This window comes from Lytechinus pictus, chromosome 11 (genome assembly GCF_037042905.1).
Source record: "Lytechinus pictus isolate F3 Inbred chromosome 11, Lp3.0, whole genome shotgun sequence".
In the NCBI taxonomy this organism is placed as follows: domain Eukaryota; kingdom Metazoa; phylum Echinodermata; class Echinoidea; order Temnopleuroida; family Toxopneustidae; genus Lytechinus; species Lytechinus pictus.
In genome coordinates, this window is record NC_087255.1 from 11,508,754 (window position 1) to 11,524,462 (window position 15,709).

The window sequence follows — 15,709 nt, forward strand, 5'->3', positions numbered from 1 at the left end:
TTGAAAAAGTTTAAGATTTATTATGTATCTTTCACACTAATGAATATTCCAAAATCAGTGTTGGCGACCAATTCACTTTCAATCAATATTTCTTAAATCAAATCTTAGAGTGAAGGTTTAGACTGAACTGTACAAGTACTGTACAAGCATATCCTCCCAGTGAATGCAAACCTTTCTTCTGCTGATATTCAAGTGGAATGTTCACTACATGTAGCTTAATGTCATCCAATCTATATTACCAAAGCACAAATAATTCATGTCATTTTCCCCCTCAAATTTACAAGTATATTATCTCGTAAATTGAGATTTGTTTTGACAACTTTATTTTTCTTTTCTACCCTTGCAGATACTGTTGTTCCTAGGCAGAAAGCTGGTCAGACTGTCCTCGGTAACCACACAGCAACTCAAGATGGCAACAACACCAACCACAACACAGATGCTCTGCCACCTACCACATCCACAACATCGTATGCCACTGACATGGCAGCCAAATCAGACTCTACTGCCAAAACCCCGCCACAAGTTGCAAAAGACGCAACAAGAACTAAGCCGCCATCACCACCGGCGGCGGCAACATCACAGACATTGCGCTCGACGCTCTCCGCAAGTACAATATTAAGTGAAAGCATTATTAGAACTATAACCACAAAAGCTATTGGCAATCAGACTTCACCAACCCCCGAGGTAGGAAACAGAATGAAAAGTACTAGTGAAAAAGATTATTTATTAACTGATGTAACAACAACAAGTGTTCCTTTTGGAGGAGGAGAAGAAGAAGAAGAAACAGGACAAGATGAACTGCCGAGACCACCTTTAGATACCATCACAGGATCAAGTAAGAACAAACATAATTATATATATGCTGCATTCGTCAGGTTGCTTAGAATATTAAAAAGAGTTGTAAAGTTGTGTATAGAGTACCAGTGATGATGTCACAATTTTTGGGAGGGTGGCATTTTTAGCGGGTTTTTTTCTTCCTATGATAACTTGGTGGGGCATGATGAAAATCACCCACAACCAGACATGCAAACCGTTCCTTTTTGTCTCGCCTGCATAGCAGAGCGAGACTATAGGCGCCGCTTTTCCGACGGCGGCGGCGTCAACATCAACTCTTAACCTAAGGTTAAGTTTTTTAAATGACATCATAACTTAGAAAGTATATGGACCTAGTTCATGAAACTTGGACATAAGGTTAATCAAGTAATACTGAACATCCTGCCTGAGTTTCAGGTCACATGACTAAGGTCAAAGGTCATTTAGGGTCAATGAACTAAGACCATGTTGGGAGAATTATTTTCAAAATCTTAACCGAAGGTTAAGTTTTTGAAATGACATCATAACTTAGAAAGTATATAGATCTAGTTCATGAAACTTAGGCATAAGGTTAATCAAGTATTACTGAACATCCTGCTAGAGTTTCAGGTCACATGACCAAGGTCAAAGGTCATTTAGGGTCAATGAACTTTGGTCAAGTTGGGGGTATTTGTTGTATTACTACAATAACTTTGAAAATTTATGGATCTAGTTCATGAAACTTGGACATAAGGTTAATCAAGTATTAGTGAACATCCTTCTTGAGTTTCAGGTCACATGACCAAGGTCAAAGGTCATTTAGGGTCAATGAACTTTGGTCAAGTTGGGGGTATTTGTTGAATTACCTTCATAACTTTGAAAATTTATGGATCTAGTTCATGAAACTTGGACATAAGGTTTAGTATTAGTGAACATCCTTCTTGAGTTTCAGGTCACATGACCATGGTCAAAGGTCATTTAAGGTCAATGAACTTTGGCCGTGTTGGGGGTATTTGTTGAATTACTATCCTAACTCTGAAGGTTTATGGATCTAGTTCATAAAACTTGGGATATAAGAGTAATCAAGTATCACTGAACATCCTGTACGAGTTTCAGGTCACATGACCATGGTCAAAGGTCATTTAAGGTCAATGAACTTTGGCCATGTTGGGGTAATTGTTGAATTGCCATCATAACTTTGAAAGTTTATGGATAGAGTGAATGAAATGTGGGCATGGGTGTAGTTGACAAGTCTTAAGTCACCGTTCAAATGTCATCTATGGTCAATAAACGTGGTATTATGTCGTCATATGAATGGTATTTTTGTGAATGATTATTTTATAGTAGTTTTCAAAGTTAGCACTGCTGCTATATTAAATAGCGTAATGCAGGCGAGACTGCCAGAGGCATTCCACTTGTTTATATTTGACAGTGCATTCCTGACAAAGCAATTGATAGTTGTAACAAACTTCAGACATTCCAGTGATAAAGATGGGTTGTGATTCTTTTCCATTAGTTCATTTAAAAAAATAGACAAGGCACGGCCTTAATTATGTTAAAAAATTACAATGACTTCACTGAATAAAAGAAAAATAGTAGAAAGAATTAAATTGAATACAGTAATGAAGACTGGTATGAATACTATGGCCCGTATTCTGAAGTCAGGTTTAAATTAACCCTGGTTTAAAGTTGTGGTTCAACTATGGTTAGCCAATTGGGGTACGAATTCCTAACAGTACGCATCCAATTTATTAACTCATTATGACACCCAAATTGTCTTGGAATGATAACTGATGTATTTTGAAGTATTTTCTTTCATTATGAAAGCAAAAGGAAACTAAATACATGTAGTAAACATAAGAAATAATTAATATGAACAGAATTTTTTAATTTTTGGCTCCCGTAATTTTAGCACAGAGTTAGACCGTGGTCTACATGTAAGTTAAACCTGACTTCAGAATACGGGCCTTTTGAGTTTATTTACTGAAGAAACTCCAGTAATCATAGGAACCTCAGTGATTACATCACTAAACAGCCTTTCAATTTCAAGACCTCTGTTGTACATGTATCAATGTTGATGGAACTTGGTCAATCTTAATAATTTCAATCATTGTAATATTGATATTGTCAATTTTTAATTTACTGACGCTCTTGAATGTCTTGCAGGACCAGTGATTGAGAAGAGTGGGCTGAAGGACAAGACCGTTGAACTAGGGGATGATGTCCGACTGACGTGCCATGTTCAGAGCGTTCGTCCTTCTGAGATCTGGTGGGAGTTCAACAAGATGCCCATCGGTCAAAGTGACTTCTTCTCAATAAAAACCAAGCCCAGGGCTAGCTCACTCAAAATAAATGGTAGGAAATCATCTTTTATAATTTTTTGTAATACTATTTCATAACAATAATAATGATGAAATGATAGTGGTATTCATTCATCGAAATCTCAAGCAGTTGCAAATTACATACTTTATGAGATACAATATAAATGATTATATACATGTAATACAATGTTACAATAGCAGGAATTCTGAATTGCTATGTTTACACAAAATATTATCCAACATTTAAATTTTATAAAACTGTATTAGTCCTGGGGAGTGTTTCATCAACATTTTCATCCGACAAGTTGTCAGATCTGACATCTTTCTCTGATGTTGATTGGCTGAGAGGTACTGTTACTATGGTAACTGTCGGATAAAATGGGACTTGTCGGATAAAACGTCCGACAAGTCCTTTCATGAAACGCCTCCCAGGAATGTGTTTCAGTCTTTGGAATTTAATTTCAATTTGGCATCTAATACCCTCTCTCTGCAATTTTTTTCTTGGTAGCCACCTTAGTTTGTTGTTTTGCGGGTGTAGTCAGATACATGACCCCACTTTTGACCAATCATAGGACTGGATTAATCGACATTCTCAAAGAGTGATGTTTTACTACAATATTAGTTCATACAGTACAAGTACATGTCAAAGTGTAAAATGAGCTAGGGAAAGCATGTATGAATGCCTAAATGATGGATTTGTGTTTGTATTTTGACAGGAGCTAGTTTGGAGCATGCAGGTAGCTACACTTGTAAGGCAAGGAATGAGTTTGGTACTACAGTATCTCCTGACATTCAGGTGGTGGTTCTGAGTAAGTTCAAATATATCTTATCCGATTTCATTCTTGAGTTATACCATCATATTGATATTAGATTTTGTTTACAATGCTCTATTTGTATGATAGTTGTTATAAAGAATTCATATTTTAAGTAAAGCATTAGTAGAAGCAGCAATATAAGCAGTAGTGTTTAGCAGTACTACTAGAAGTAGTAGTATAGTGGCGTTAGAAATAGTAGTAGTCGTAGTAGTAGTAGTAGTAGTAGTAGTAGTAAGTGTAGTAGTAGAATTGGTGGTAGTATTAGTAGTAGAAGTAGGAATAGTAGTAGTAGTATAAGAATTAGTAAATTTAGTAGCAGTAGTGTTAGTAACAGTAGTAGTAATAGTTGAAGTAGTAGTAGTAGTAGTATTAGTAGTAGTAGTAGCAGCAGCAGCAGTAGTAGCAGTATTAGCAGCAGTAGCAGTAGTAGTAGTAGTAGCAGTAGTAGCAGTAGAAGTAGTAGTAGTAGTAGTAGTAAGTGTAGTAGTAGAAGTGGTGGTAGTATTAGTAGTAGAAGTAGGAATAGTAGTAGTATAAGAATTAGTAAATATAGTAGCAGTAGTGTTAGTAACAGTAGTAGTAGTAGTAGTAGTAGTAGCAGTAGTAGCAGCAGTAGCAGCAGTAGCAGCAGTAGTAACAATAGAAGTAGTAGTAGTAGTAGTAGTAGTAGTAGCAAATGACATTTACTCTACAGAGTGTTCATGACACAATGTAAAAAAGATAAATGGAGAAGAAAATATAAATATACAGGAAGAAACATGTAAATTTACAGGAACTATCATATTGATGATAAACAAACCAAGCTATTTCTGTTAAATACATTCAACACACCTTGTATTTTTCTGACAAATTAACATATTTTCTATGTTTTTTTTTCCATAGTGGCTCCTACATTTGTGAAGGGGCCTGGTAACCACAGTGTAGCGTATGGCCAGCTGCTGAATCTCAGCTGTACGGTAGAAGCCTACCCACCCCCTAGGATAGCTTGGTTCAAGAACACGGAACCTCTTCCAGTAAGTGCTACGCTTTCTACGTGTCAAATGTCCCTTTTACGTCTTTCTCCTCTGTTTCCGTTCTTTTTCTTCTTTGATCAAAACCAGCTTCATGCCAGGGTGAACATCCCCTTTTGATTACAAAAGGCCTGTATTCTGAAGTTGGGTTTAATTTAGACTGCGGTCTATATCTGTGCTAAAATTATGGGAGCCAAAAATTCTGTTTATATTGTATATTTACTAATTCGTTTCCGTTTGCTGACATTGTGAAGAAAAATGCTTCAGTTACAATTCCTAGACAATCATGAATAATGTGAGTGTCAAATGAGATAAAGTGGGTTTGTACTGTTAGGGATTTGTGCCACAACTTGCTTTCCATAGTTAAACCACAACTCAAAACCAGGGTTTAATTTAAACCTGAGTTCAGAATACGGGCCAAAGAGATCAGCCAGTCCTACCAGATTCATCTCTGTTCGTCTTAAAGAAATCGAAAGGAAATATAAAATTAATGCCAATTCTTTAGCATTAATGTATTCATTCAGTTTCTTTGATAATATAATGATAATAATAATGGCATATTTACCCAGGGTAGCCACTTCAGTTCCTAAAACTGTTCTCCCAGCGGGCCCTGCTATTATTATTACCCGGCTAAGCTAGGCTAACGATTCAGGTGCACACAGCTTCTTTATAAGGGTTTAATAGGAGTTCCTCTTTAATGTTCAGCAACTGTAGATCATTCCATCAAATAAATTTTCAGTGTTAACTCTCTATAAAATCTGTTTTTGATTGACACTGTCTACTTTTAAACTTCACCTATAGCATGATTGAAAAAGATTGAAAGTCTAGATTGCTTTTCATGACAATGCCTAATTTATATACTGTGTGGTATACCTATATCCAATGGATTTCATTTCATAAAATTTTATATAACATTTTTAAACAGTTTGCATTTAAAACTACAATTTTTTTTTTTTGCAGCAATGGACTGGTAAAGAAATGATTGTCATAAACGTGACAGAGTCAGCAACATACTCTTGTTTCTACCGGAATGTTATCAAGAACGAGGATAAGTTTGCGGCCCGATATGGAGTGGTTACTGTAACTGGAGTCCGTCCTAGGTAAGACAAGACTGACTTTGAAGACACCAGGGGGTGGTTTCTTTAAACTTTTGTCATGAAAAGAATTCTGGCAAACAAAATTATGCCATTGACACTTAATGCATTGAAAAACTGAAGCAAAAAAAATTGTCAATGTTTTCTTTTGTGCAACAGGCCCCAGGACTTAAATTAATCCAAGGCCTTCCGTTGATGTCCTATAGATTGGCCTCAATGGGTGATTCAAGTTCGGTGTTGGTGTTGGTGTTGGAAGCACAATTCGGATTGCTTCCCCCAGCTCCAAAACCTATTCTGAGTTTGTGAAACTTATCAAGATCACATTATTTACATCTCAAACAACTAGTGAGTGACTTTTCAGGACCATCTTCATTTTATGTTTGGTGTTATACTCGTGTAAAAATTGACCTAACACCAACATCAAAAGGTCAACACTGAACTTAAAATCACCCAATGCCTCAATCACTGGCCTTGGATTCTTTCCCTGCCCTTTTTAATTAAATTTTTCTTTGCGCTGTTGTATAAAAATGTGCCTTTTTGAGAAGTGGTCTTGCCCTAAGGATATCGAAATTTAAAGCCTGTGGTGCTCCGTCAAGTCTCGTCTTCAGCAATGAGCCAATGCTTTGATAATCCATGTCTGTTGTCTCTTGCAGTTACTGTGCTGCTTATAATGGAGCTACCTGCCGTTCACAGCTGCCATCCAGTCCTTACTATATCTTTGTGAATGGTCACGGCGACGAACCCCTAACCTTAGATAGCAAGCTATCTGAGATCCTGTCTAGTAAGACGATGATGAACATGCCCGAAGACTGTCAGGCGGGGATCAGAGAGCTCCTGTGCCATGGAACACATCCAAAGTGCGAATTGGTCGGCCAGAAACCTAGAGGACAGAAAATCTGCAAGTAAGTGGAGTAAGGTCATTTAGAGTCAAGGAACTTTGATTATGTTGTGATATCAACATTGTAATCTTAATCAAATTTAAGTTTTGAAAACATAACTTTGAAAGTAAATGGATCTCTTGCATGAAAGTTGGACGTAAGCGTAAGCAAGTATCACTGATAATTTTGTACGAGTTGTCCAGTCACACAGTTAAGGTCATTTAGGGTTAAGGAACTTAGCATGAATGGTGTTTTTTTGTGTGAATAAATTATTCATCATAGTTGTTTTCAATGTCAGCACTTCTGCTATATTGAATCGTGTAATACAGGCTTGACTGCTGCCAGAGGCGTTCCACTTGTATTCTTATCCCATCCACTTTCTAATAATTTTTTTTTCTCACAGAAACTTATTTTTTTCATTTATTTATGATAATTTAGGGAGGATTGCGAGATTGTTCAGAGCAGATGTCCAGACTGGGCTCAGCTGGTCAACCGTTTCCTTGACCCTCTACCGGACAAGATACGTAGTCTTGGGTTGAGCTCATGTGAGAACCTACCGGAAAACTATTGCACATCGCTGTGGCCTCTTAGTAAGTATGACCAGGACACTGTTACACAAAGCTTAGCGATTGATCGTGGAGCTGATATTTACCATTGATTGTGCACAGTTGTCAATGTAATCAATCATAGAAATCAGCCCTATGGATCAATCGTTGTGCTTAATGTAACAGGGCCCATGTGTTAAGACCACACTTTGCAGAGGAGTCGGTCTTAAACTTCCAAACATATTAACATAGGTGTCAATGCTTGATCATATGCTTGAGTTACACCACATTTTGAGATTGGAGTTTGCAAGCCTATTTTAATGAGAATTTTTTTGTTAATTGTTCTGTGAATACAGATCTTGTTAAATTGAATTAAACAGGTATTTGGTAAAATTATTATAGATGAATTTATTTATTAGAATCTAAGTAAATGATAATTAGGAATGTGTGGTTTTCTTCTCAGCTCCTTTTCCCATGGTGCCACAATGAAATCATAACATAAAAAGAATATTATCCCCAGTCTCCATGAAAGAAAACTGTAATTCTGAGTATAGCTTTTGATTTTTTCGGGGGGTTTTGTTGAGTAATTTCCCTGCCCCTTCATCACAATAATACCACCAATGTGGATATATGATACACCCATTTGGGTTAGTGATACCGCTTTTCATAACTCAAAAATGCATAACATTCTTATTATTTGTCCAATTTTGTTCAAACTTTCACCAATCAGCTTCTCTGAATTCTCCTATAACAACTTCTACTGGGATTGGATTCCCTTTTAATAATGGTGAAAATTCTAGATTAAAAGTCCCCCAAGTTGTAGTGTACTTAATCATATATTTTTTATGATATATTCATGTATGTTTTTTTTTCTAAATCATGTTCATATATCTTCATTTTCACAGATGACACAAGCCAACCTACAACAGGTAATTTTCCTTCTTTATTTATATAAAAAAAGGTTCATTACTAATTTAGATTTGTGATATGTAATTGATATTAAAGTAAAAAAATAATACAAAATTGATACTATATGCAAACGTACATTGTACAAGGCCACTTCTATTAAGTATGGACATTTGTTTTCTAGTTCCTTTGAAAAGTTGTTATACTCCAAAATCATCACAATTTGAGCATTTCATTGAGTGAAGTAAAAAAATATATAAATATAGGGTTTGGATGTACAAGATTGGTGATTAAACGAATAGTAAGATACAATATAAAAATTCTTTCAATTCATGAAATTTTACCTGTTTTTGGTAAGCTTTCACTTTGTAGATGGTATAGGTGCTTTTGCAACACAACAAAGTGTTAGAATGGGATTGTACGTTAAGAAGGGCATCCATAGTCTTTAACAACAGAACCCCTAAAATTTTATTATTTGTGAAAGAGAATGTGCAAATGCCATCGCACTAATCTGGTGAACTTTTTTTAGTGAAAAAGTATGAGTTTTTTTATGTATATTTATTAATGTTGATGTCATTTATCTCCTAAGTATGGTATTTAATTATTGGACCACTCTATTTACTTCTGCTTTTCAACAGCTTCCCCAAGAGTTCCTACGTCGCCAACGACTAGGATCGTACCTACTACCGAGTCCGTAAGACGCACACCGAGTGGCTTAGGAGAGGATCCTCAAGGTGAGGCGGAGCAGGATCCATTCATATTCCTTATTCTTGTCATCACAATACCCAGTGCTGTTGTCATTCTGATCGGAGTAAGCGCTTTGGTCTTTGGCGTCAGACACTACCGAGGTATCTCAAAGTACACCCTTCCCGATAACATTGATCTAAGTGGGATGACGGAGAATCCAATGTACGGCAAGAACTTCAACACCAGCTTCAATCCCCAGCTGGCGTACCTGGAGTACGATAGGAATAGTGTTATCTATGAAAAGGACATCGGCGAGGGTGCCTTCGGCCGGGTCTTCATGGCTACGTCACCGAAGCTGGTGAAGGGTGAAGCGGAGACCGGTGTCGCGGTCAAGGTACTCAAGACGACCGCCGACAAGGGCGTGACGGAGTATTTCAATCGGGAGGCGCAGATGATCGCCAGGTTTTCCCACCAGAATATCATCAGACTATTGGGTGTGTGCTTTGTCGGGAGGCCGCTGTGTCTCCTCCTGGAGTACATGTCGGAAGGAGACCTGGAGGATTTCCTCCACTCCAGGAGCCCTTACCGCTCCAACTCAAGAACTTCCAACAGCCCGGGAAGCGGGCTGAAGACGTATGAAAAGCTCAACATGGCAAAGCAGATTGCGTGCGGCATGGCTTACCTGAATGAGATGATGTTTGTGCACAGAGATATTGCCACTAGAAACTGTTTGATCAACAGCAGAATGGACGTTAAGATATCAGACTTTGGCCTGGCGAGGTACGTCGGACACAAGGAATGCTTTGTAGGTCATAAAGAGGAACACATCCCGATTAGATGGACAGCACCGGAAGCATTATGGGATTATCAGTTCACGTTTGCATCTGATGTCTGGTCTTTCGGTGTGCTCCTGTGGGAGTTGTTCTCCTACGCAGAGCAACCGTACCTGAACCTGTCGCACGAGGACGTCTTCTTACACACGCGTCAAGGCTACAGGTTGAGCAATCCTGAGAACACCCCTCATAAGGTCCACCAGGTCATGACTGACTGCTGGGATGCCAACCCTTCTAATAGACCATTCTTTAAACAACTCAAAGACTCACTTGCCAGCATGGAATGTGAATGGCTAGCAAATGGCAAAGAGACTCAATCTCAATGAAATGATCAGACTAAGACTCCCAATACCATATGCGTAAGAGCATCCAAATCTTTTATAGAAATATTTATATCATTCTTGTTCACACCTATATTATGTAACATGTGAGTATGTCTTTTCTATTTTATTGATTCCTACCTTTGAATTAGGGAGAGGGTGTCACAACAATAAAGATTAGCTTGGATAAGATTGGAACATTCATAGTACTTCATAAATTGTGTTGCATTCTTGGCGAGCTATTTCGGGAATGAAAAAAACATTCAATGTCAAAGTTAAAAGAAAATCTTTTAAGTTGGTTAAATTTCAGTTTCGATAAGAAGTAAGTCCATCGTCTTGTCTGAGTGATGTATGTGTTGGTCTCAAATTTACATTTTGTATACAAACCACTGATAAATAGAACTGCACAATGTGTATTCCAATGTTTGTATTGAGATGTTGATGTTTTTTTTTTACCTTGTTGCTAAAAAGCAATGAATGCATGTAAGCCTGCAACCAGAGGACCTAAGGCTTAGGTCCTGTCAGAAGGGCCTGGTAAGGAGGATAAACGACTTATCAAAGGGCACAAGCGCACCATGTAGGAATCTAACCTGGGTCATTAGATTGAGAAACCATCACTCTTCAGACGGAGCAAACAATTCGAGAAATACTGGTTTAATTTTTCTTAGTATTTTTGATGCTGCACTTTGTTGATTAGAATGTCTTTCATTGTTTGGATTTTTAAAGTATTCAAATTCAATTAATTTTCCCTCTAAATGATAAATGAAATATACAAAATCACTGTTTTTAATGATTATTTCCCATAGGGGTACATTGTTTTGAATGCTAGCATGTATGATTGAGAAAAAGTACTGAAAATGTTAATATCATTTTCGATGTAGTATGTGGTGCCGTTCCTGAAAGCTATTCATTTACACCTTATAAATTGGCAACATATTGAGGAAGATAAAATTACTGAATTAAAAAAATTGCAAATTGACAACTTCTGATTAAAATACTGCTATTATCATACAACTTGATGTTATATCCATGTCTTCAAAGTATTGAAAATGAATAGAAAAATTAATGATTGTTGCCGATTTGAGGAGCGTAGCAGATTACATAATGTTGATTTGATAAAGCTGTATGGTAAAACATGTCTGGAAATGGTGCAGAAATGATATTATCAATGCTTTAAGCTGCAGCTGTCAGTGATACTGATTCATTCCACGTTTGTAAGGAAAAAAAAGATGGTGCTTATTTTTATATTTGACTTCTTACATGTTGAGTGATGTTACTCTAAAACCCTCTTCATATATAGTACATTGTAAACCATTGTCTACTTTCCATAAAACTACATGTATGTTCATAATAAGGCTATGTCAGTCATTGTCTATCCTATATTGTAAACCCTGTGTTGTTTTTACCTCAGTCACATTTCCCCTTTGGCGGCCGTACAGCAAGTCGAAAACAGCCGTGTTAATATTTTTGTACCAGCTACGTATAGGTTTGAATGAAAATGAATTGAACGGCCGCCGTAGGGAAAATGTGACTGAGGTATAACCAGTAGTTGTAATTAAAATGAAAATCCAACATTGGTAACTTTAAAATGGAAACGGTTGCTGTGGGAATGGTGACTGAAAATAAAATCATTATGTTAATAACCATGTTCTGGGGGCCCGTAACACAACACTTAGCGATTGATTGTGGAGGTGATTTTCCTGATTGATCATACACTATAATCAATGTAATCAGTCGTAGAAATCAGCCCATGATCGGTTACTAAGCTTTATATTACAGGGCCCAGATCTAGATGGAGAATATGGTGGCAGCGGTGGGATGTAAGCTATACTTCTGAATTCGTAGATGGTAAACCCAATCATGGGGCTGATATATATATGATTGATCAAACACTATAATCAATGTAATCAATCTCAGAAATCAGCACTGTGATCAACTGCTATTTTGTATGTAACGTGGCCCAGGGGCCTGTTACACAAAGCTTAGCAATCATCGTAGAACAACTTTTAAGATTGCATTGACAACATTGTACAATCAATCGTAAAAATCTAATTTACAATGAATCACTAACCTTTGTGTAACATGACCCTGGTCATACAAGGAAAAGATTGTAAATGATACAATGCCAAGGATTGCTCTACAAATATTCGTACAGTTATGAAAATGTGACAAAACCTCTTGAAATGTTCAGAAAGAATATTGTGCTCTTTCCCTAACCACAAACATAAAGATAAAACAATCCAGATAATAAACAATTATATCTCCTTAATACATTATTTAACATGTATTGTACAACACTTACTTAGCTTGTTGTACGCAAGCAAATGGGAGGCTGAATGTCAAACATTCGTACCGTTGCACATGTACCATCCAAAATATACCGTTGCACAGTCTTTACGTCGTCATAATAAGATTTAATTCATTGCGCTTAATAAATGAAGGTGCGATACACCATATGGCTTACTGGCTAACTGTGCATTGCTGCTTCAGATTAGATGCGCATTTGAGGGATTTTACTTTTGCTCTCAATCATATTTCTCATTTTCATAGATAAAACATGTGAAAAAAATATTCGCATTTTCGCTAACTTCTGAGGCGTTGGACAACACAAATAGCGAATATTTTTATTCGTGCAGTGGTGCGACATTTCGCATTCAGTGAAATCTCGCACCACAACACTCATGCATATTCGCTATTTGTATACCAATGAATTGGTATCAGTTGTAAGATTAACTGTTGTGGAGCTCTATCTAGTTTCTGCTTTTATTCAAATATAAAATCGGGGTCGTCACGTGTGGGACCCTTGAAAAGTCCTGTTCATTTATTTCAGAATGTTTTTTATTATAGCTCTTGGGCTCTTTAATAACTACATAGTATACCTGGCAAAAATTGGTATATACACTTAATGATCTTGTGAAAACCTTTGGAAAGAGCCTGGATATCATTTTATGAAATGTCATTTCAGGGGACAGGTTAGATTTTTTTCGGGGGGGGGGGGTATGCATATCATCATTTTCACAGACCTTCATGTACCCACTTACATGTGTCAAGTTTGGATAGTAATTGTATCTTGCATTTTTCACAAACAATTTCTTTTTTGTACACTATTGCATTTTTTTTCTTAACATTTATAAATGAATAGGAATGAAAAATACAATGTATAAGATGATTTTCTATCCTTTGCAATGTAATAAGGTGGTATGCACTATACAAGAATGGTGTATTAGTATTATTAGCCAATTTTAGCAGTGTTTTATTGATTTTAATTGTACGTACAAGTAGGAAATAAAGGAAAGGTGCAGTTTGTTTGTGAAAATCAAATTAAAAAAGATTGCATGTTTAAGAAAAGACTAAATTGCGTGTCAAAAGGCCAACTTTCAGAAAAGCATCCCTTGTTTTATAGTAGTATTTGTATGATATTAATATATTATGAAATAAGTGAGAAAATAATGAACTTGAGAGTAATTCGTTTATTTCCTATGTTTTTGTGCCATGTATTCAAGAGTATTCACAAGCTGAATGTATCCTCGTTAATATAGAGGGATGGCTCCAAATATGGAGAAGTTACTGTATGAGTCGGAGAGCTACAAATGTTTATTCCAATTTACATCATTCTGAATGTATCTTTATCATTAATTTATAATTGTTCAACTTTTTCAATTCTCTCTCTTATCACGATGGAAATGCCATCTTCTGTCACAAATCAGCGTATTTAAACTTATCATATATGTTTCACACAGAGCACAGTGCTTGTATATTAGCCAACATTCAAGAATTGTTATATAATCATGACATCTTTCTGTATATTTTTGGTTGTTTTTTTTTATCTCAGAGTATGTTTATAAATTTGTATGTTTGAAAAGTATGTTTATATATTGGATATTTTTTTGTCAAAAATATCAAGAAATGGATATCAAGACTGTTTTTATCTGTGGGATGAACTTTCCCAATGCCTCAATGAGAAATGTTATCAAATTTTAATTGGTTACTGAAGCACATTCTTGTATTATATTAATGAAGTAATCCTTGTTTTGTGTTTGAATTGGGGTACGTTTTCATGTCTCCATCCACCTATTTTTGGGGCCAGGGGCATCGTGTTTCAGGTGTTCCATTCCTCCCTTTTTTAGTGATTACTTACAAACCATTTAACTTGTTAACTTCAAACTTGACTCCTATCCAGTGTCAGTATTCCCATGAGTTTTAATGGATCAATGTCGCAAATGTCTTTATATACTTGAACCAGCTTATTCTTGTGAATTCCTGAAGGGTTCCCCTCAAACCAGGTTCATATATATGGAGGGGCCATGAGTTGATTTATTAGCTGGGTTAAGGGTCAAAGATCACAGAGGTTATGTATCTGAAATGACTTGTTCTTAGTTGAAATAACTGGAGAACCGTTGGGGCATTTCATGATGGGTTTAGTCACAAATTTTCACTGAATGACCCGCTCTCAGCGAATCAGATGCAAGGATTTCCAGTTGCGTTATAGAATACTAGTTGGTGAATTTCAATGACTGTCTGTTTGATGAAAGACTCCCCAGTTTGTTGAATATTCTTTAATCATCCCCAGTGTCTCATGTACAGTAGTGCCATAGTGTAAAAGAATGATTATGATTTCCATTCTATTATCCAAATTTATTAAGAATGAAAACCACAATTTCGTTCTACAAATTTTCTTCTACAAATATAACACTCACCAGCTATATCCTTCCTGTGAGGCAACCAGTTCTGTAAGTGTGCATAATGTTGGATATTGCAAAAAGACCTAAATAGTCTGAATGAAAAGTGTTCTCTTTTATGTTAAAGAATCAATATTATGAAGCTCTTCTCTGTGGGACATCAAAGAAATTGAAGCTATTTTTCCACAGATAAAGACAGTTTGTGTATCAATGTACTCATTATAATGTACCATCTTGTAATTTTGGTTCATTTTTTTTATATGACATAAAATACATTAAATCTTTATAATGTGTAATGATGCACATAGAAATCATGTTAAGTGTAGGTTTGAATTGATGTTCATCCTGTCAATATCATTATACATATGAGAGAAGGTGTATTAGTGGAATGTGAGGTACATTGCTTCTGGAATCAAGTAAGAAAGTTTTTTAAAGACATAAAACCATTGAAACAATATGTAGCACTTAAAAAAACACTGTATTAAGTGCTATATACGTGTTGCACATTATTATGATAATTATAAAGTGAAGAAAGAGAGATGAAGAGGAGACAATTATGAGAAGGAAGGGGAGAGGGGGATGGGGAAAGGGCCATTATATCAATGGCTCTGAATAGAGTGATCCTTCCGTATGTTTTAAGTGTTTATACATGTATATCTAATCTTAATATTTGTAAAATGTATTTTTTCTGATTTTATCCAGTATATAAAACCAACCCAAAAGAGGGGGAGAGGAGAGAGAGAGAGAGATAACAAAGAGGTGGATAGAGCTAGAGTGTGTGGGGAAAGAGAGAGAGATAAAGTGGTGTAAAGAGTGGAAGAGAGAGTGG

General features: G+C 36.3%; 1 protein-coding gene across 1 annotated transcript; it reads left to right on the forward strand.

Moving 5' to 3' along the window:
* Positions 1-351: 351 nt before the first annotated feature.
* LOC129271775 (muscle, skeletal receptor tyrosine-protein kinase-like) lies at positions 352-15,194 on the forward strand. The gene is made up of 9 exons (XM_064106753.1): positions 352-835; positions 2,959-3,147; positions 3,830-3,922; positions 4,811-4,941; positions 5,899-6,038; positions 6,686-6,934; positions 7,349-7,500; positions 8,361-8,384; positions 9,000-15,194. The coding sequence occupies exons 1-9, from the start codon at positions 481-483 to the stop codon at positions 10,205-10,207; spliced, it is 2,541 nt and encodes an 846-aa protein (XP_063962823.1). The 5' UTR covers positions 352-480; the 3' UTR covers positions 10,208-15,194.
* The last annotated feature ends 515 nt before the right edge of the window (positions 15,195-15,709 follow it).

What these genes read in the sequence shown, in the direction of transcription:
- LOC129271775 (XM_064106753.1), top strand. Translation starts at nt 481, where the DNA reads ATGGCAGCCAAATCAGACTCTACTGCCAAAACCCCGCCACAAGTTGCA. An exon ending in TAGCTCACTCAAAATAAATG is followed by an intron (nt 3,148 to 3,829) that starts GTAGGAAATCAT and finishes GTATTTTGACAG; the next exon opens with GAGCTAGTTTGGAGCATGCA. An exon ending in CACATCGCTGTGGCCTCTTA is followed by an intron (nt 7,501 to 8,360) that starts GTAAGTATGACC and finishes TCATTTTCACAG; the next exon opens with ATGACACAAGCCAACCTACA.